Here is a 23341-nt window from a genome sequence, read left to right as displayed (position 1 = left end):
GCTTTCAAAACAAGAGCCGTAATACCCTTTGCACAAGGTGTTATGAGAAAGAGGTGAAAATTACCTACATCCGTTTGGAGAACGGAGGCTGCTGCTCCTCGGTCACTGAGAAGTTCACCAGACACTCTTGTGAAATTTGCCAGCCACAACTGAGAGCTGTTGCTTTGGCTGCCTCTCAAACACAAGGCTACAAAATGTTTTCCAGAAAGGTTCATATGGAAGAGATAATTCACAAATTGCCTTTGTCATCACTCAAGAGAAGAACTGTCTCTAGCTGGAAATATTTCAGAGATATTTATTGTATTCTGAAAATTTCATTTTATTTCTAACTTATTTACAGTTAAACATTCAGAATCATAAAATATGAAGTATAAAATATTTAACAAAATAGATGCAGTCCATGTTGTTCAGGTGCACCATAAATATATGATGAAACAGTAAACAGCGTAAGAATTTTCTGATGGTCCTGTCTGTCATTTACCAGGAAAAAGGGTGTGTAGACCTGCCTCATACATTCTGGTCTGACCATTATGGCATCAATCTTTCATTTCAGAGAGAACACCACCACCACTCTGGTTTCTGTGTCCTCAGTCCTCCACAGTTACCTTCACTGTCTAAAATGCCAACACTAAAGTTTAAAACATGAGATCCCCTCTGAAGTTGGTATATTCATATATTCAATACTTTTTTGTTTTTAAGTACAGAATTTCCTAGAAAAGAAGAATCAGGTAATTCAGTCCATATGAACAAAAGAGTCATTTATTATATATATATTCTCTAGTAAGTTATAATAGTCTCTTGGATTTTAAATGTCTTTTTGCTATTTTCAATGCTTAAAAATTATAATTTTAAAACATTAAATATTGTGTTATATACATTATGATTTAATTAATCTAAACATGGAGCATTCTCCAAGTGAAAACTTGGATGAAACAGAAAACAATTTCATTGACATAACAGGCTTTAGAAGTTCACTTCATACAACCATAAATTTGACTATATGAAAAATAGCCAAACATCAATATGCTCCTATATGGGACTTTTTTCTGTTTGTTTTTCTGATCTTGGGGAGAGGGTTTTTTGGCTGTTGTTTTTGTATAAACCAAAGGACAGATCTACTTTTGTCAATGTTCAGTATTTTAACTTTTTTTAATCTCATACCTATTTTATATAAAATAACAAAATATACAGAGAAAGCTGAGTTTGTTACATTAGTTCATACACATACAGTAAATAAAATTTTTTTATGTATGGCTTTGCAAAGGTAGATTATGAAGTGACTTTTGTATTTTATTTGTTTAAAAGCATTTTAAGAGAACGTGTTAGTGTGCTTACAATAGCGGCCATGGTATTCGGATGTCGAGCCAAGAGTTTAATGCTAGGATCACCGGAGGTCTTGCCTGACACTGCTTCTGCAGCCCTCAGAAGACAAATGTAGTTTAACACAACCTCATCTATCTTAGCTATAATTTCCTGCTGCTGTGTTTCAGAGTTCATGACTTTAACTAAACGCATGCAGGCTTCTGTTAAGCAACAGAGTACTTGAAAGCTGGAAGTCATAGCTAAAAGCATTTCCTCAGGGCTTTTATCAGCCATGGCCATTTTCCTGCAGGCACTTCCCAACTGTCTCGATTCCAAAGATAACAGTTGTTTGTACTTAGAAAGTTTAAGGTCATATGTTTCTGGATGTAAATCTTCTCTCTTGCCCATACTTGCTCGGACCAGTGAGAGTAGCTCATTGGCATCCTTTTGTGCTGCAATAAATCCATCAGGCATTGCATAAGTCTTCTCTTTCATCACATTTATTCGTGTGATTCGTGCATCGAAGGCTACATCGTTGAGATTCACATCAATTTGGCCACCTTGGATGTCAGCACTGCTCTTCTCATGCTCACTGACTGCATCATGTGGGGGCTCAGCAGCTTTCGGGGACTCCAAGACTTTCTGCTCATTGTCACTGGATGACTGAGCAACTGGTTCTGCCAGCTCACACGGGGTCTGTGGTTCAAAGAGATGTGAGAGCTGATGGCTGTCTCGGTCATCTTCCTCCTCATTGTCATCATGTCCTCTGCTCAGGAAGCAATAGCTGAAGGGGCCCCGACACCTCCAGGTGCTGCTGGTCAGCTTTCGCAAGGGCAGTGTTCGACACTGCTTGGAGTCCTTCTGACTGGTGCCTGTGCCCGAACACCTCTTACTGTCCTTCCTATCAGTGCTGATGTACACACAACTCTGAGAATAACTTTTTGACAGCTTTTTGCCCAGGGAAGATTCCACCCTTTTCTCTGATTTGGATTCATCCTTTTGGGTGGTGTCCAGGCATTTCAAGCTGGCCGTGGCTGCCTTCTTCTCAAACAGCATCTCAGTGCCTGCAGATCCTCCAATGCTGCTGCTGCTGCTGCTGCGTCTCAGCATTTTCTTGTTCTGCGGCATCCTGAGGCTTCCTCCTATCATGTCATATGGCCATAAACTAACTGTTGCCCCACAAGCCTGATTTACTTTGGGAATGTCACAAGAGTCTTCATTTTGACTTGGCACCTTTGATTCTGATAGCATGGATGATAGCATGATGGAGTCAGCTAGAGGCTGTCTAGGAAAAGCTGTAGGCATGCCTCCTTGTCTTCCCTTTTCAGGCTCTGTGAAAGCTACACTAGGGGTAGTAGAAGAGCAGACAGAATAATTAAGCATCACCCTGATAATATTCATAGGTTGAACTTTTATGTATCTTTTAGCAATCGGTACAAATGGTTTCCTGGTATTTCCTAATGGTCTCCATTCCTCAAAATATTCCATCAAAAATTCATCACCAGTCTTTATGTATTTCACTAAAATGCCTTTTACAACTGGTCAACAAATTGTAATTTATGAAAAAGTAATTGTTCATTTCACTACAGTAGACTTACTCAAGAAAAAGGAATAGCAAATTATGTACAAAACCTCCTAAATCTCCTCTAATATGTTTTCTATTAACTAATTAGATGAATAATTTCAGGTTAAAATACCTTCTTTAACTACACCTGAAAGAGTATTTAAAGATGTGTTCCTGTTAATTTTGGTGTGGTTTTGTGGTGTTTTTTGGCAGAGAAAGATTATTTTTCATTCTAAATCTAGTCTGTTCCACTTTTGGGTTTTCATGCATTCACACACTTCTGCTACATGTGGGTTGCAATCCAAGAAGAGGGAAACATTTTAAATTCAACTGAAAGAATTTCAATGCTGTCTCTGAAAACTGCATTTTTTATAATTTTAAAGAAACACGTATTGTCAGATTGTGAAGTAAATTCATGCTTAATAAGGTAGTAACATTTTCTTATTCTTAACATCTAGAGCTTTTTATTCATATTGGCATGGTTTTGACAACCTGCTGAAATAGCATATAAGATACCTAAGAAATGAATCAAAGGTTTTGCTCCCCTACATTAATATAAATTCTGAAGTAATTTTACAATCTAACAAGTATTTTGGACTCAAGTGACTATGGATTTTGGAGAGGCTTCCAAAGAGTGGAAGAGAGGCCTCTGTATCAGCGTCCCTCCAAATATTTTAACTGTAATGTGAAGTTTTTTAGAAAGTTGATTTTTGTGTGCAGCTCATCAGAATATCACAACAAGTAAAATGAACAGATAAACTGAAGGTCTAATCTTACTGTCTGCTACTGGTTGATGATGTAGTTCCAGATAAAGATAATAGAAACACCTTACCTAGACCTCAACATGAACTTGCAGCTTTAAGAATAAACACAAGAAAGAATAAATACAAGAAAGACTCTATTACTGCTGTACCTGTAGTTTCTTTTATCTTGGGGATCCGATGACATCCTTCTCGCAAAGTGCCGAAAAGTGGTTCAGCATTAATTGCTGAATGCACAGCAGGCACCGTCATTCTGTGACACACAGCTTCAGGCTGCTGGTGCAGGTCCTTGTATGTCGTTCCATGGTTTGGAAGAATGGCAGCTCTTTCATCTGCTGGAATATAGGCAATGCCCTTCCCAGATGGATCAGAGATGATGTGCTTACCATCGGAGGAACAAAGAGGGGATTCAACGGGGGTAGCACACGTGCTACTGCCCGTGCTGCATCCTGCATCCACTGAAGAGCACTGAGAGCTCTGCAGCGAGAAATGGCCCTCACTTTGCAGAGATGACATGCGCTTAGCCAGGTGATACTCACAAAGTCTAGCCACACTCTGCTCAGCTTCTGGAAGCTTTGAAGGATGGTCATCTGCAGATAGATCAGTATCTTCTGCATCGTTTAGGTCTTTGGCTGAAGACACGGGAGTCATATCTGACAGGAAGTTTTCACCTTGGCTAAGCCCTGAGGTATCATCCTGATCCACCTCAGGATCCACTCCATCCTTACAGTCAGTTTCTGTTTTACCAAGGACAGGAACTCTTGGAAAAGTCTTCCCATTAACTGTTTCTGGGCTTGGCTTATCTGCTGCCCCATCATCAGCAGCATACCATCTTTGGCGAAAGGCAGTTCTCTCCACATTAAAAGTGCTTAGGCGCTGGCTGTCTCTTGCTGAAAGAGTTCCAAATTTAGCTTTCAGATCTTCATCAGACTCTGGTTTTTTATTTCCCTGTTGCTTTTTCACAGTAGCATTGCCATCAGAGGATGCTTTTACTTCGCTATCTGTCATCTTATTTTTCCTTTTACTAGTGCAAGAATATACCAAGGATCCCATGTGCAATTTGCTAAAATAATCAGTGACAGATTTTGTTTCCATGGTCTCTGGCTCCATTTCCATGTTATCGGAATGAAGAATCTGCTTTGAAGGCACAACTTTTGACTGTAGCTCTGCAGCCTGACCACCAGCCAAAGACTGTGAGGGCTTCATGCCTGGCCCTCCAGCCTGATTCTTAGCAATGGGAAATTCAGTCTGCTCTTCCACAAGCGGTTGGTAGCCTTCACTTGTGGTCAAAAACATACGTGCAGTGTTTTCCGACTGTTTCTGTGCTGTGGCTAGTTCAGAGCTTTCAGTCATTTCAGAGGAATTTGTTTCATTGCCAGAATCTGAAGATGACTCAGGGCTATATGCTCGCAGGATAGCTACACCTGCAAGCCACAAAAAATAAGAGTCAATTAAATGACAGCAGCTGAGGCACCTGGATAAGCGACAAGCAAAAGGGGGTGTATTAGAGACAAAAATATTCTTTGTAAGAATACTCTGACTTTATTGCACAGTTCCCGAGACAGGTAGTTTAATAACAGTGGTGGCTCCATTAAATATGAAATACGATGTATGCAAAATGATGGCAAAAAATAAAAGGAAAACTTAAAAAAAAAAGACAAACCAACCCTCATGAAATGGAGTACTTCCAAAGCTAAATGGATGAGATGGAATGATTTTCAATGAATAAATGTAACTATGGTGAAAGAACCTGAATTGTCATTCGTCTGCTGTTCCTCTGAAGCAGCCAAAGCTTCTAGTGCTTGAAGTGTAGAGACTACAGCATCATCTAGCCCCTTCTCACCCTGCCCCTCTGTATTGGTAGGGACAGCATCAATAAGCGACACTGGAATGTCATCATTGCCTAGATTACTGTCTTGCTCCTTGTTGTCTCTAGGCTGTGTCACTTGATTCTGAGAGTCTTCCTCATCAGAACTGTCCCTGAAGCCAGGTGGAGGAGCAGCAATGGCCATGTTTAAGGTATGCAAAAGGAAATCATCTTCATTGTCATCACCTTCCGGAGGTGGAAGTGAAGTCAAATCAATAATGTCATCACTAGAACCAGAAAGGCTGAGAAGAGCAGGCCTATTGATTTCTCCTACCATAATATCTTCTTCACAGCTTACTTCATCTTCATCTTCGGCATCATCGGTGTTTTCTGCGTAACAGATATCATGCAGCAAAGGCTCTTCTATTCCTTCTGCAGCTCCAAATATTTTACCATCACTTATAGTTGCGTAAACAGAATTTGTAGCAAACTGAATGCTTTCAGCATCTGGTGACAATTCCAGGCCTTTAATATCATTGGCATTACTAAGATAAATGGCTCTTTGTTTTTCTAGTACTTCTGGACTTTCATCCAAAAGCCTTTCATAGCCAAGAGTCTGGGGACTGATACCATCCAAGTTGGGATCTCCAAATATAAAGGAAACTTTTGCTCCCCTGGGAGAATCCTGTGCTTTCTTGCTGGGTTCCAAACCTGAGAGTGACAGTAGTGAAGGCTGGTTAAAATTTCTGCTTTCTTCTGTTTCAGCAGGGTCACTTTGCTTGGCCAGATGCTGATCAAATCCACCTGAATTATAAGTATTTTCTATGTACAGATGTCTGTGTTCTTTTTGACATAACAGACTTTCAGGAACATCTACAGTCTTCTGCTTTGGATCACCAAAGGACATTTGAGCCTCCTGATCTCCTTCAGCCAGGAAAGTGGTAGTTTTTGGTATACAATTCCACTCAGAAGCAAGGATATTATGCTTCCCTCTATTCTCAGGTCCTATAGCATGGTGAAATAAAATCAACATTGTGAAATCAAAGAAAAAAGGAATATAATTTGTAAACAATCATTTGTTGATGCTGAGTATTAAACACTCTGAATAGGATAGCTGAGCCATCAAATACTTCAGAAAATGCTTTCAAATTCACCTCTCATCTGTTGACTTAATGATCTAAAGTTTAACTGATACTTCTGCACTCTAAAACAAATTTAGACCTCAGCTAGGTACAAATGCTATTCTAGGCACAGTAACACAAAAGCAGCTGGTTTCTCCAACACCATATGTATTCTGACAAAAGATATATGCATATAAAATAATAACACTCACAGGGAGCATGCATCATTTTACTAGAGTATGAAGGAAATTTGACACATGGATTATTTTACCATGAAGATGCTATATTAGGCTGGGTATTGGAACATTAAAAAGCTGAATCTAATACTGTGGTGCTAGGTCTGAGCCAGCAATCAGATCTCATTTGAGACAGCCTTCTATTTATCTGGAGGTGCTCTGGCTTAAGTTGACTTCTGCTTTATACACTGGACCATTGTTAGCACACTGTGAGATAAATACCTGCTTCTCTGCTCCCTGCATTTTTCTTGTTGGCCATGTTAAATATTGAACGCCTTGAGTCAACCAGCAGTCTGTAGTATCCAGCTGTTAGGCAAGCAAGATTCATTGCATCGGATGACTCCATCAGAAGAGTAATAGGCTAAGAAGAATACAATCAAGTTAAGGCTGTTCCTCCTCAATTTGTTTGCCTGTTGACAATACTATTACATCGAAGCAAAATTAATGACATCACAAACACCACACTGAAAAGTACATGTGAGGATTCATTTTCCTCACTACCAATATCAAACAGTACAAAAAGTTTAGTCAAGATTGGAGTTGTAGTAAGGTAGAAGTCCAACTAGACATCTTAACAACTGATTGCTCTCTTTCTGAATGAAGCTAATTATTTTAAGACTCTTGCTCCATCTTTTTCTTGCATAGATATCTTACTGTAACAAAATGTTACTCTGAATCTGCCACACATGAAGAACCTGGTACATTAGGTGCTGGAATCTTGCAGTTGTATGGGAATCTGCTGCATCCCAGAAAATGTGGTGCACCAAGTATATGCAAAGGAACATGACAGGGGAAGCAAACAGTCAGGGTCAGTTGAGGTTCATAAAATACAGCAGTCAGGTTAAAGCTATCATTACACTGCAAGACAGGGACCGGTTAAAGATTTCAGTGTTAGTGGCCTGACAAGTGGTGAAAAAATAAGCAGATAAACAGACATGAAGAGATCAGAGAAAGATCACCAGAAGGGTGACCAGCAAAGAAAAACACAAAACACTTGTAAAAAAAAAAAAGAGTCCTAACAAAAAGTGAGACCTCAGAGCTTTGGAAAACTATGGCTTCCAGGATAGCAAGCATCAAACCCAAGATATTAATGTGAAACATACTTTAATTAATTTTTCTTTTGCTATTATGTATTTATTTTCTTGCCTAAAAAAATTGTTCATCTCTACAGCTTTTAATACCAAAAGCTGTTCTCCTCAAATATAATTTATTTAGGTGGCTAGCCTCTGAAACTCCTAGAAATGAAATAAAAATGAAGCCCTTACCATGATGCATAAATAGGAATTAGACGATAGACAACCCATCTTATCACTCACAGTTTGTAGTGACTCATAGTATGTGGACATTTGTGACAATTTATCATAATTTAGCATGCAGAGCCTACTGTCACAAGACAGATGCAAGGACCTTTATCATTCATTCCAGGAGGAATGTCACATACAACAAGGATGGTTCTCGAACCTGCTCAACTCCTTACCAGTAAAAAGCTGATTCTGATGGAAGCTGTGGCCAAAACCTAACTGATCACAGCTTACTACCAAAGCCACAATAGGTCTGATGAGTTTTTAAGAGCCTGTGCTACAGCATCTTAGGCACATGTTCCAGGTGCTCTGAATGTTGTATAAACTGTTTACATCAACTTGGAAAAATATATGAGGTTGATGTTTTTTTATTTAACCTATTTTTACTACAGCTTGAGCTTCTTTTCAATTTTCAAGTAATTTCACGATTATAAGCCACACTGAGTATAAGCCGCACTTCCGGGTGTCAGCAACTTTTTGTTCTTTGTCCATGCATAAGCCGCACCTGATTATAAGCTGCACGTTACAATACAGAGTGTGATAAAAGGTATCTGTTCTATCACCATCTGTTGAGGGTGGGGGCAGTGATCCTTATCTCAACGGCACATATTCTGCTAATGGGCCATCCATTGAAACCAGGTGGGGCTTTGTTCTTTATCTTTTCACAACCCATCCTTCCTCCAGAGAGTCATTTTCTGCTAATGGCCCATTGAGTCCCACTGTGGGACTGATAAAATTACTGCATCCAATTGGAAGTTGCTCCAGCCAGGGGGAAGAGCCCAATATTTCTTACCAAGATAAAAACAGAGGTTTTGGGACAGTAAGAGAGCCCCTTTCTCCACTGGACTCCAGAGGAAAACTGGATTTCTCCACATCACCACCGGACTTCCAGAGGGAAACTGCACCTTCTACAGGAGCACTGCTTCAACTGAATCACATCTGTCACTGCAGGAGGATGCAACCACCATTTAATGGGACTGCTACCAACACCCTGCCTGAAGGGGTGTCAGGTTGTACTCTGAATTTGTCAGGGTTTGGAGTTTGTTTCTGTGTAGTACTGTATTTCTATTTTAATTTCCCTAGAAAAGAACTGTTATTCTTAATTCCCATATCTTTGCCTGAAAACCCCTTGGTTTCAAAATTATAATAATTTGGAGAGAGGGAGTTTACATTCACCATTTCAAAGAGAAGTTCCTGCCTTTCTTAGCAGACACCTATCCTCCAAACTAAAACAGCAACTTTTTGTTCTTTGTCCATGTATAAGCCGCACCTGATTATAAACTGCACTTTGGGTTCGGACCAAAATTTTAGTCAAAATGGTGCAGCTTATAATCGTGAAATTACTGTATATGCTTCTTTCGAGGTATTCAACTATAGCTATTATAGTTACTATAAATTAGTAAACCTACAGTGGATTAATTAATCTCTGTCCTTTTGAGAAATTACTAAAAACTGACATCTGAAATGCTACATTCATCTCAAATTTTCTGCAGTGATTAGCAGAAATCGATGAACTCCGCAGATCTCTCAGATAGCTGAAAACAATGCTGTGAAGTACTGCTAATCTGCTGAAGAGTCCTGTGACAGCAAAACTTTTATTGCCTGAGAACATGCTTGAGAACATATTTAAAGAAACAAAAATAAAATAAAAATCGAAACTCTGTTTGTTAAGGAAAGATCATATATACTGGTATATTCAGAAACTGGATATATGAACCTGCTACTTGAGGGTAAGTGAAAGAATGAGAACTCCACTGCGAATACCTACCTGTGTGTGCCTGCATCTCCTTCACAGGACATAGTTACAGCCCCTACTGCCCTCCCACAGAGAGGCAACTTTTTGTCAAATTCCACCCAGAGCCTTCTAGATATTTATTTTTTAGTCAGTCTCTCTGGGTTTAAGATCACACGTATTGAGGTGCAAGGAGATGAGGATATGCACAATTTGCAATAAGACAGTAACAGTATTATAATATATAACAACATATTGCCATGGTAATACATAATACTATGGCATACAGCGTTGCATATTACACATGGGCAGGATTTAATTTCTGTATTACTTTCTCCATCTGTAAAAAGGTGATAATAGCTTTCTTACAAGAAGACTATGAGTTTAGCACAGTAAAGCAGGCAAAGCAGCCTGGGATCCTCAGGTGCTGCCATTGCTAAGTAAGGTGAAAGAGATGCTGTGTTCACCAACCTGTAAATTTCTCTTAAATTGCTGTCAAAGACCATCTAGATTACTTTACAACAATGTTTTTTTCATTACCTTAAATACAGAGAAACAGTTCCAGGTCAATACACCTAAAGCATTCAAAGCAGAAGCCTAGTAAAATATTCCTCATGTGTTCTTTTTGTGTATAGCTGGGTAAGCAAAAGGAACTGTTAAGTTCTATTTATTTTAATCAAATATATAAGTTTCAAATACAATGAGAACTCTTCCTTCAATCTCTGGTTATTCAGATTAATGCCCTAGAAAGTCTACAAAGCTTTTCACTTCAAAGCCAAATAGAAACCACACTAAAAACAACCAGGACAGTATAACATACAAAACTCCAATCATTTTGCCACTAGATGCCACACAGATGCAAAGTGTTAAGTGAGATTTTAAAGAAACTAATTGACTATAGGTAGATGATGAGCATCTGTGAATACCAAAGTGGAATTATACAGCTTAAGAAAAAAACCCATGCATTCTTACAGTTAATTTAATTGGCAACTGTTGTGTGGTTACTTGCAGTAAACTTACAGGGACTTACAGGGATTACAGGGGACACTGGTTCAATGCAGCTGGCAATGCTTTACTGGTAATAATATGATATATTACACTAGAAGGAGCTTCAAAAGAAGGCAAATTTTATCATCACATCTTCTTACTATGGAAATCCATTAAGACAACAAAGCAGGTTTCTGGGGGTCAGCTGAGAGAAAAATCAAAAGTAGAATGCCAGTACTGGAAAACACCAGCCTAGTACACTGTAGGCCCAAACTGTATAAATGTACTGTGACCAAAAAAAAAGAGCTGAAAGTGTACTCTCAGAGTACTATCGGCATGAAAATGTTCAGAACAGCATAGCTGAATCTAATACTCAAAGACAAAAACATTATTAGCAGATGTTACATCAACACAAATCAACAACAAACTTACTTTTACATCTAAGACATGCAGCTCAACCCTAACGCTGCTTTCATCTTCTGTAAACATCTCGATTCTGTTCACGTGGCTGAAGTCTGCCAGGAGAGCCACCAGGTTTGTTTTGGTGTTTATCACATGGCTGATTCCGTACCGCGGCCCTACTAACAGAGTCACTTCTGAACGCTTTTCTCCCTGCTTTAGCAGAAAAAGAAAGAAAACACAAGTAAAAAACATGACAGCTACTGCAGAGTGACATAAATCACCACTGCCTTCTTTCAGTTACATAGAGGAACATTTGCATGGCATCTCTACATTAAAGATTATTATGTTTTTACTAGATAGATACGATACACAAAAGCATACTTGATTTATAATTTTAAAAAAAGTAAAGGAATTTCTTGCTGGATGTTGATTGCACTCTAGATTTTAGGTGGATAGTTAGATGGACAGACGATGAGTGGACTCTGCTTCTGTTAAAAGAAAAACTTTGTCATTAAGATTTTTCCAGACTAACAATTTTAGCATTCAATATATAATTGGATGATGTTATTTGTTAAGAAAGTGCTATCTATCTCCAAATTCCCAGTAAAATTTATATTATGATAGATATGTTATTTTCAAGATAAAAAGAAACAAAAAGTGATTTAGTTCAATTAAAAATGGTTTTTAAGCATATGAATAGAACCTAAATTCTAAACAAAACTATATGATCCAGCTTTAAAAAAATAGATGAAAAAAAATCTAAAAAGAGACTTTTTAAAGAGAAATGTTACCACTAGTGTTGCCTTGAAGACACGTCCTCCATATAATCGGAGATCACTGAGGAACTTTAGATAATGCACCTTGGCTTGCAGAGCAGAGAGCTGAGAAAGGAGAAGCAGGGGTGAGAGGTAGTTGTGGAAATCATCACAGCATAAAATTCCGAAAGAAAAAGTATTTGTGTAACATAAAGAGAATGATCTGCAATAACAGCTCTTTGGGCCCGGAAAATAAATCTTGAGATGCTTGAGCTTCAGATGAGGAGAAACAGTAAGGAGAAACAGTTTCGTTCTTAAAATTAATTTCTTGCTTGTTTAGTTAAAATGTACTGAGGACTTGGGAATGGGCAGATCAGAGCACTTAAGGAACATCCTGACTGCTTTAATGAAGGGAAAATGTTAAAGTACTCAGATTAAACATCTGTTCACTGAGGGATTTCAAGGCTAAGACAGCAGCTTTCCATTCATAAACTCCATCAGTTCTTAAACGTTTATGTACCTACACAGAGAAAGAGAACAAAACATTTGCATTTGTCAGCTATGTATTTTACATTTTGCTAGGTACTTGTGGTGTTTGGCGTATTATTCCAACTTGTTACCAACATTTCCTACTTTCTAAAATAACACTCTCCCACTATATTTTGTAGGTAATAAATCAGAAAACTAAACACAGCACATCAATACATATGATCATATCATGTAATACCTGTCAGAATTTGTCTCTTTTTTTCCTCTGAGCTTAAACTACCTACTTTAATAAAACCAACTTGGAAATATCTTTATGAGACAGAAGGGAAACAAGAAACATTCCTAAACCTTACACTTCCCTCGTGTAAATCCTATATCTGGACTTTTAGAAGGTAATATAAAATAGTCTCATATCATTTCCTAGTTTTGTTCCAGCCACTGGATTTCTAATTCAAAATCTTATTCAATCTTGAACATCATTTTAAGGACCCCATTCTAAATTTTTCCTAGACAACAAGGAGGAAATGGATCCAAAGCAGAGCAACTATTGATAATGCTTTGCCCTTTGCTTCACCAGGTATTTACTTGGTGCAGAAATACACAAGGGTTGTAAAAAACCAGGCGAATACTGAGAATTAAAAGCTTCCCTTCATGTGCAGGAAGAGAAGACCCCAGAAAGAAGGAGGTGATGAAAAGCTCAGATGCTTTCTTTCTCAGACCTACCTGCTAAAAAAGCAGCTTAGCAAACAACATATTTCCAAAGCTGAAATCAAAAATAATGAAGCAAACCCAACAAAGTCTGCTTGCTGCAGGAAGGGACTGTTGCAATACCTCTTGTAACCAAGCACTGATACTGGCTGCCCACTGTCAGGCATATCTTACACCTGTAAGGCCTGAAGCAGTGATGGCATCCAAAACAAAGCCAAGTTTATACTACCAAGATAGCTAATGAGCAATTGGCAAAATTTAGCTTTAGTTTCAGCAGTATAGGAGACACAAAGTGCTTCAGCCTTTCTTGCTGAGGTCAAATACATAGAGCTATTTTCACAGTCATGATGTGTTCTGAAACCCCTAAGCAGGATTTCTGCTGATCACAATGAGCCTTGGCTCAGGCACCAGCTGTTTTGAGTTTTTTTGGTTCAGAAACAAAGTGTCATGGAGCAGGATTCAGCTTGTTTTATGTCACAACTAGTCACTCTTAGGTTCTTTTTATAGTCCATGAAGAGAAATAAGCATTTCTAGGACACAAGTAATCTGACCTATTTCTGGTCCCGAATGTGGGATGGGATGAATCCCTCCCTGAAAGTGCCTGTTTCTCTCCATTGACTAAAAATGAGAAGATGACCTACACTAAGAAACCACATTATGGTGTCTAAAAGCAGTGTCATCTGCATACGTGTAACAAAGGCTTTTCTCAGAAACTTGGTCTTATCCGTGTTTTTGCCAGCTGAAGTGAAAGCTTAGTGCCAAGAAAACATTTTACAAGAGCAAGGAGGGTCATTACTGCAAGGACCATCATCTATCCAGTTAGATCTTGGCCAGCGAAAAGTCTTTCTCTACAGTTTAACAGAAAAAATCTGAAAAACAGCATTTATGTCAGATGAGAGCATCAGAGAGAGAACAAAAACTTTCCTAGCACATCTGCCATTCATAGAAAGCATTATTTTTTTTAATATATATATATGGTTATCATATATGAGGTGTTAATAACCAGTTCTCTGTCATTTTCAAGATAAGAAGATAGTTTAGCTGGGGTATAATTAATTATTTTTAATAGTTCTTGGCTATGTTGCACCAGCACCCAAAGTTAAATCTCTGAAAATATACTGTCTAGGTGTTTCTCCAAAGGATTAGCTTTAAATGTGCCCATGTCTGCCACACTTCTGTTCTTTAAAACATATTTTCCATTAAGATGCAAATGAAATACCTTTTTGCCTGGAGGAACTAGGTTTTGATTTGCTTTGACAAGGTGGGAAAGTGCTTTCTTTATGTTCTTTTCTTTCATGCTTTGCAGCACAGCAGATGGAAGAAAAGTCTCTAATCCCCATTCTTTTCTGCAATAAAAGACATATATTTAATTTCACATTCCTGTGATGATTATTTATCTAAAGACTGGTGACTATGATGCCAAGTGAATGATTACCTGAAAACAGGAGACTTGATGAAGTCTGGAGTTTGCAGTAAAATGTTAATTCTTAAATTTAAACTATTTATTTCTTATGAAAAAAGTACTTCAAAATGATAATCTCTTCTACCCCTTCCATCTCTTCCGTCATGCCATTCAGAAAATAATGTTTTAGTTTGATATCTAAAGTCTATGTTAAATGCCACTTAATTGCATTGACAAATATGATTACAGAATTAAAATAGCAGATAATATAACAATGTAATGTCAGATTTAATTTTATTTTCTTGGTTTCTTTTAGAATACAGAAATCAGAGCCATTTTCTTGTCACCTTTATGTTTGGGGGTTGTGGGGGAGGGCTGGGTCTTCCTCAAATGCAACCAGTTTGCTTCCATTTACCAAATTCTTTTTCTGCTTGAGGCACCTTTTGACAGAACACTGACTGAAGTTTTAGGGCTTGGGGTTTTTATTTTGTTGTGGTGTTTTGTTGACTTTTTTTTTTTTTTAAATCCAAACAGATATACACATATTTGCACTTTCCAATGTTTCTTTTTTGTTCAAGTTAGATATATATATGTGTGTGTGTGTGTGTCTAACATAAGACAGGTGACTACTGAGTACTTCTGCAATTAAGAAATGTTACAAACTCCAATCTATGACCTACTGTCTTCTGAATCGAGCAATAATCTGAATCTTACTATAATAATCTCTACTAAAACTTTAAGGTACAAACCATGTAAACTTAGATCTTAAATCACTGAAAGCAAATGAGCTAATTGTATTTACATTTATGCCAAAATAGATGATCAAAATGTATACAGACCCAAAGGACAAAATGTACCACTCTCAACACACCTGAATTAAATTCAGTGACGAAGAAGAAACCTAAATTGGTGCATGCATACAGACATACTAAAGAAACAACCTTAAAGAATCTACAAGTTACTCCTAATGTTTCACTTTTAAAGAGCACACAGCATTCTCAACTTACTCTATGTATTTGAGGGAGATTTTCTGAGTTTGCTTGGTGGTCACAGTTGCAATATACATTTGTAATGCAGCCAACCGCAGGGCAATGTCGTATTTCAGTTCTGGTCCAAATCTTTCCTGGACCACATCATTACAGCTCTGCCAAAGAACCAGTAGAGGGAGCATCACGTTAAAAGATCTTGCACTAAAAATAAATTACTGTTCTTTTCTTTTTCTCTCTCGCTTTTTTTTTCTTTCTTTTTTTTAAATTTAAATTAACACTTCATGAAAAGTAACCCCCAAATCAGAAGCAGGACTGAGTTTTTGCTTTCAGAGGTGTCAGATATTCATGACATGGGCACAAATGAATACCAGTACTTCTGCCAAAGAGCAAAAGGCATGATTATTCTGAACTAAACTCTCTTCAGTCTTCCTGGAGAGATAATCCTCCATCACAAAGAGTGCTTGGAGGGTATCAGTATATCTGGACTCAGGACAGCAGGATTCTACCTGGTGAGATACTCAGGAGATGCACATTGCTTGTACATCTGTCTTCCCATCCACTTTACTGGAAGCTCCTTTTCAGACATCATTTCTGTCTGATATTACAGTACCATAAATAAGTATTAACAATTAATTCAGTTTCACTCTTCTCTAAAGCCAAATGTATTTTGGAAAGATATCAAAGCATTACTACTTGGAGAGACTTATGAAGAAAGAGGACTTTGCAGATGATAGAGATTTGCACATTCCCCAAGTGCATTCATTGGCTTTATGCAGCAGTAACCAAAGCCAGGATTCACTGCAACCACTGCTTTTCTATGTGAAGATGTCAATTTATATACATAGTAAGTGTATTTTTAAATTCTCCTTTACACTAGCAATGGCTTGGTTTTCACTTACCTGTACATAGAGATATTCAAAAGCAACTGGATCTCGTCTTAAAAGATCAATGGGATCCTTTGGGACAAAGCTAATCCTGAAAAGACATCTCATCTTATGCGAGCTTGGCCTTTGGGTCACCTAGGATAGTGCAATAATAATGTTAGAGCTTGGCAACCCTGGCTGGGCAACAGGGTCTATAGCCTTGGGCAATGTTACCCTGCTACAGAGCCTGTGGTAGCAGGAAAAACAATTCTGCCCAAAAAAGGGCTTTGTCATGGGCTAGTTATTAAGTTCTTCACCTAAGAACATAATATGTATAATCTTGTGGAAGGACTTTTAGACTCAGACAGGCATAACTGCCTGACACAACTCATCCTCAAAGCAACAGAATACACTCCAAACCAGGGTGAAACGACAGAGAAACCAGATCTTTACAAAAACCATCCAAGTGAAATGCAAACTGAGTTGAGTTTTAGCAGGACTAAAATACTCAAAACGAGAAGAGTTAGGTGTTGGGGAGAGGCCACATTATTTCTTAGACTGTCTGAGAACACAGGTGAGGCCCAACTTGGCAGCTATTACTCTCACTTTCTTTTGCTTGTTTTAATCCATTAGGCAAATTGAGGGAAATTAGGTTTTTTTCCTGGGTTGTTCTGGATTAAGAGATCTGCTCCATAATTTCTGTCTGATATCCAATACATTAAAAAATTAAAAAGTCTGCTTTGTGTGTTGGTCAGCAAAACTTTTTTAAGCATCTAACTCTGTAATCTGGGTATATTCACAGGAGACCACTGCCTAGCACAGGAATAATTGGATAAAAGGGTAACAATCCAAACCCACCATTGTAAGTCATGGTCAGCAGCAAATTATAATGGCAAATTAAAATAATGCTGAATTTACAGGAACTTAAAAGAAGAAACCCTCAGAATTAATGTAGTTTATGTAATTTATTCAATTAGGCTAATGCAGCTAGAGAGTTAGGGTACTTTATAATTAACATCTTTGCTTGACAAAACTATACTTCTAAAAATCTCCAATGAAGTCTCTGTCTTACTCAAACAATTTTCAAAAGGTCTATTTATCTCACGTTGTCTTACCTCTTTCCTAAGTATATAGACATACTCTGTTCATATTAATAAAAGCTTCAGATGGGATTTTGGAAAAGCTCACTAATTTGGTTTATTCTGATCTTTCTGACTTCAGTGAGAATTTTACCAAGAACTTCAAGGCTAGAAGGACAAGTATTGAGTATTTTTGGATATTGTGCAATCACTGGATAGCTTATACCCACAAGAAAAGAATGTTAACATGGCAAAAACAAGTGCTTAAAGGTTAGAAAATGCTAGAAATACTATTATCTGGTAAACTAAGCTCCTTCACACCATTACACAGACTAGCTATAATTACAGAGATTCTGTCATTTAAATTAGGTATTTTTCCACATCTAAGAATCCATTTCTCCTTTTTCCTTCTTTTTCCAATTTAACTGAAATTTTAAAAAATGCTAATGCTCTCCTGAAACACAGAAATATAATAGAAAACTTCAGGCTAAATAATTTGGCAAAATGATATGCAGATAAAATTAGGGTACTTTGCTGGTAACTTTAGTGACACTTCCCTGATCTCAGGAAGAAAGTCACACCAACATTTTCTGTGTCATCATCTCTGAAGCAACATAATATACCTCTGTGTAAACAAGCCAAACTTGACTTCATCAGAAAGAGGACTATTCCCTGTCACACAATACAGATATCTGTATAACCAAATTGGAACAAAATATCAAAATAAGGCTTTTGAAGAAATTTGGGTAGACTGTGGTTCTCAGAATTGTTATCATGGATTTACCAGCTGTTGAGTATGTTCACTAGCTGGGCCTCATATTATATGAAAATGCTAGATAAGTATTTTTCAGATTTCAGTCTGCTTTTTCAATTTTTAATATTTTTGAAAGGCCCAATAAAGCAATGAAATATGGTGTTTTTATAACAGAAAATTCCTGTGAGAACCTTATTCTTACAATCACATCTAAATATCCTAGCTATTTGATAGACTGTATCAAACTATAAAGTATGCAGCTAACTCACTTGAGTAATGAAAAAGATGGATAACTTACTGATGAACCCATCTCATTAATAGCTGTCTTCATATACCATGACACAAACCTGAGTTAGAGTCTCTTGTTCATGTAGCAAAAGGAGTCTCGTTCCAGATCCTTCAACTCTCTGCTCCAGCATTAGGGAGAAGTGTTCAATACACTTGATGGAAAGCTTTTCTTGGAGTGTTAAGATGACATCCTAATTAACAAAGGATTTATAAAAAGTGCTTAAACTCATGAAGTGCTTGGGACACAGTTCTTCACTACCACACACCCTGCATTTACCCAGCACAGGGCAGAAGCCTAGGCTGTGTGCCTGTTTTGCACAAGTTTCCAGGACATCACAACCATTCCTCAAACATTCCAAGGATGGGTGAACATGATATGAACATGAGAAATACATAAATGGGATTCCTGAGAATGGACAACATTCTGTTGTGGTTTAACTTGTAAAGTATACTGGTGTGGCCCTTAAATCATATCAGTCTCCCTGGGAATAAAACCCATCAGCAAAGGAGAGATGGCCTTACCACTAGTCTCTTCCCTTTGTTGGGGCCATGCCATCAGGCAGACAAACCAAATTTAAAAGTTCAACAACAACAAAAATTAGATTGATGACCTTTATTTGTTTTTATGTCAAAGAGTTTTTTTAAAAGTTCACTTCTTGAATTCTAAATGCTGACAGAAAAGTCAATGATGTGCAGAACAATAGCTCTAAACTGATGGACCATATCAATTTTTAGAGATTCCTGATTAGCTTTTTTCACACTGAATTATGACTAAGGATATTAATTTGAGAACGACTGTATCTAAAATAACAGCTAAACAAACCTCTTCACAAAACCATTCAACTAATCCCTATCCTAGTTTCATATAGTGCTTTGTAAATGTTTGCAGATTATTATTATCATTTGTCAGGGTACCTTTTACTTTAGGAAAAAGAAACACATAATAACCCATCATTTAGAAATAGTTTCACAGTATTGATGACAAGATTAAAACATTTCCTTGCATCTGAAAGATTTTCAGATATATATAAGTATCCAGATGGATAGGACTTACCAAGGAGATCATGACAAATGGTAATCCAAGTGTTTTAACATAATTTAGGAAGATTTATTGATCAATTACAGCGCGTTTATGGAAAATCAAGACTAAACTGGTGGATGGATGAAAAAATGTATGTGGGAGGATGGGGACAGCTCTCTACAATGTAGCAAACATAAGATTATTTATTATTATAAGGTAGCATTAATAAATTGCTAGCTATCACTCTAAATAATGAAGCCTAATATACTATTCTGACCAATGGAGAATTTATTACTTACATATTAAATCTACTTTTATTTATACTTATAAACTATGCTAAAAGACTACAGGCATAACAGTAACATGAAACAGCATAATACCAAATATAAGCTTTTAAGGGAGGGTACTACTGGCACTGCTTTCCACCACTAGCTCTTCTGGACCTTTTATAATATGAGGCTAAGGCACACAGCCTCGGAATTACTGCACCAAAGTTTTTGTTAGATATCCTCTCATCGCATAATCTGAGTCAGCCCAGGTGCTATGACCCAACAATATGGAAAGTGAGGACTGCAGGTTAGGTGCTGCTTGCACCCTCCTTTTTAAGTGGTGAACTAGTGGACTGCTAAAGGTGAGAAAACCTGCACTTACCTTGACTCACCTAGGGCTTGTCACCCCAGTTAAGCAAAGAAGTGACAATCCACACCCACCCATCCACAATGAGGAATATACACACATGCAAGAATATGCCTTTTATAGCTGTGCAGGCCTCAGAATATATAATTGCCTGAATTAGGTGCAGAGGAAATTATTCCTACCAATAGCCAAAATTACTAAGTTCAAAGCAGGTTTACAACGTCAATACAGTTAGGTGACTGAGGTGACATGGGTATCTGTGCCAATGACTTCAGATTTGACACTTGGTCTGAGAGTACCTGACAGATCCATGAGAGAACTACTGAAAACTCATGTAATGTGATGGCCAAAGACTGGTCTTCAGGGGCAAAACATCCTGGAATAGGTTGGTTGTTCATATGCTCATAACAGAAAATACTAGAAAGTGAGCCTGTGTGACTTAGAAGGGTATTGAGACCTTACTAGCTACATGAGTAACGTCTCCTATTTCTTCACCAGCCAAATTTGCAAATAGACTCAAGGAATTCAGTATCCCATGGATGTATCGCATGGGTGGAATGCTTGTATCCATACTGGCATTCAACTTATGCCTAAGGCATATATGCTACATTTATTGGCAAATGTTGCATCTCATTTTTAAGTGTGACTCTAGATCTGTTTTACCATCAGACTGGAGTACATTTCTTGTCTGCTTAGTAAATAACTCTCTTTGCTGCTCTAACTGATTGAGCATGCTGCTGTATCACAGTGAGCACAAAGGTAGCCTTTCTTCAGATATGCCTGGTTCTACAAACCCTTAAAACTAGCAAAAACTGGCATCCCCAGCCTTCCAACCGTTCCCACCCATGTCCCTCTCAAGTCTCATGAGATGAGGCGTGCATGCACCCATGCAGTGAGCTGGATTTGGTAACTAATCTGTGTTGAAACTAGCTGTCCCAAACAGCCATGCTGGTCCTGCTGCTTACCATGCTACTCATAGACACTGATGATGCCTCTGATTTAGGAACCCACGTGGAACAGTGTCACAGACATTCCCTGGCAGCCTCAGTTTTGTGCCAGGGCTTTACCTTTTTATTTCTGTATGTGAAAATTTGCTATGGAAAGTGTAAAGGGCATTGCACTGAGGTGAGTAATTTATCACTGACATAAGTCTGCAATATCCCATCCTAAATTCACTGAATGATAAGCTAGATGATATTCAATCAGCAACCAACATCTTAATCTTCTAAGCTCCTGACTTTTGCTGACAAATCATGCTAGTGTTTGGCAGCATATCAAAATGATACAACCACACAATTTTGATTGTGCTCCAAGCACATTAAAATCATCACTTTTTCTTCATTGACAATAAAATATGTTTTTAGGGACAGAAAAATGGACCAAATCCTCATTATTTCTGAGCTAAGAGTCCAGCCCAAACTGAACACACCAGTAATTTCATTCTTACAACATCCCAAGTAAATGATAATTACTGAACGTCTCATACCAAGAAATAGCTGACTTACCTTTATTGAAGTGCTGCAGTCAAAACGGAAAGATTTGGTTTGTCCATTCTCAAGATACACCTTTAGAACATTTGGCATGAAAAGAAGTGAGTTGTCCTTAACTGTTTCCTGTCAACCAAATTAGTGAATCAGATTACAACATGCAACAAATACGAATGTTGTTCTCTCTAGAAGTACATCATTCTGATGGAAAAGCAAAAAATCTCAGAAGAAAGGTGTTGGCCCAAACTGAAAGCAGAAATATCAGTGCCCTGCAAGGGTCTAGCCATGCTCATTACAGCTGCCCTCTATGGGTTTCTGTCCTGGAAAAATGTAACTGTTCACATACGTTTTATGTCTGGCTTGGAGTACTTTCTTTCCCTAAATACTATCTCTCTGACAATAAATATTGCCTCTAAAGTTGAAACATTTTCACTAAAATAGAAAAGTGGATTACTGTTTCTCTGAATATAGTGAGTTATTTAGTGTCTTCAATCCAAAAAATGGAAACTACAATTAGTTAGTAAGGCTTACAACCAAGGTATTATCATTTTCTTTATAGGTGGATATTAAATGCTGGTATATTCAATCATTTAAGTAGAGCAATATATAAAATTGCTACCTAATTTGATGATTCATAACCAGTACAGCAAAATAAAGGGGAAAAAGGAAGGGAACCAAATCTTGGGAGGCTTTCTTTGTTTCTTTTTATTTTAAAAAGCAGAAAATGCTTTAGAAAAAAAATGCAGTATCAATTTAGGTTTGGAAGAGAGCTGGCTAAAGACATCAGTGTGGAATGATGCTCTGGCAAATTACGAAAATGAGCTGGGAGTTCATGTCTAAGAAGGAGTTGAGGGTCTCTCAAAGGGAGGCTGACATTGCCTGAGGTCTCAAAACAATAAGCTCAAGAAGATAAAACAAATTTTAAAGGGGTCTGTGACGTAATCTTAATCAGTTTTCCTGACATGGTACCTCTCTTGAGCTTATGGGTTTTATGAAAACAAAGTTGATCCAAAAACTCCAAGAGAGAAAAACTATCAAGACTATAAAGACAAACACATGTGCTATTACCACAGAATTCATTCACTAGCATCTTCATTTTATTTTAAGGGACAAATTTTTCATAAATGATCTTTAAAAAATGATCTTTGGAAAACTTCAGAAATAGAAAAACACTTCTCTTTGCAAGCCTGTCACCATTTTTCCTGCCATGCAATTATATTCCTTCCAGGCTTAAGCTGTACCTTTGGATGAAAATGCTCAGTCCTTTCTGAGAATAGCTGAATACTCACCGACACCTGGCCATTGATAATGACTTCTTCAGAGAAGCGCACTTTGACAGGATTGGACTTCAATCTTGCCTTTTTTGCAGCACTAATAAAAGCTGATTTAGGAGACTGGAAGAAAAGATGATGACAAGATATATCACATAACTTCAAATTAAAACTCTTTTTTCTATTTCAGTTATTCCCCCTGTTTCTTTTATGCTGGGAACTCTGTGCATACAGCAACATTTTGCATACAGAAGAATGGAAATACAGTCAAACCATAATGCATCCTTAGGTAATCTATATGTACATACACATAAGGAAACACCAGCTCATACTGAACATAATGAAAATTATCCCCGTTAGACTGGAGCAGTGAGAAGGGCTCTCAG

General features: G+C 37.7%; 1 protein-coding gene across 5 annotated transcripts in view; it reads right to left on the bottom strand.

Moving 5' to 3' along the window:
- Window positions 1–298: 298 nt before the first annotated feature.
- The window catches only part of FRMPD4 (FERM and PDZ domain containing 4), a 300820-nt gene continuing 277777 nt past the window's right edge, over window positions 299–23341 (bottom strand). For 3 of the 5 annotated variants that reach the window (XM_033052210.2, XM_033052212.1, XM_033052214.1), the window contains 12 exons: window positions 22974–23078; window positions 21703–21810; window positions 18600–18731; window positions 16456–16575; window positions 15575–15711; window positions 14385–14511; window positions 12005–12094; window positions 11244–11426; window positions 7014–7152; window positions 5378–6439; window positions 3780–5051; window positions 299–2642 (listed from right to left, as the gene is read on the bottom strand). In XM_033052210.2, coding sequence (XP_032908101.1) covers window positions 1291–2642; window positions 3780–5051; window positions 5378–6439; window positions 7014–7152; window positions 11244–11426; window positions 12005–12094; window positions 14385–14511; window positions 15575–15711; window positions 16456–16575; window positions 18600–18731; window positions 21703–21810; window positions 22974–23078 — 4827 coding nt within the window. In that variant the 3' untranslated portion in view covers window positions 299–1290. Of the gene's footprint in view, window positions 2648–3779; window positions 5052–5377; window positions 6440–7013; window positions 7153–11243; window positions 11427–12004; window positions 12095–14384; window positions 14512–15574; window positions 15712–16455; window positions 16576–18599; window positions 18732–21702; window positions 21811–22973; window positions 23079–23341 lie in introns of all 5 variants that reach the window. The other 2 variants (XM_033052211.2, XM_033052215.2) reach the window with 2 other exon arrangements.

Source organism: Catharus ustulatus, chromosome 2 (assembly GCF_009819885.2).
Source record: "Catharus ustulatus isolate bCatUst1 chromosome 2, bCatUst1.pri.v2, whole genome shotgun sequence".
NCBI classification, from domain to species: Eukaryota; Metazoa; Chordata; class Aves; order Passeriformes; family Turdidae; genus Catharus; species Catharus ustulatus.
The sequence above is the reverse complement of the archived record's forward strand: the minus strand, read 5'-3'. Positions and strand labels throughout refer to the sequence as shown.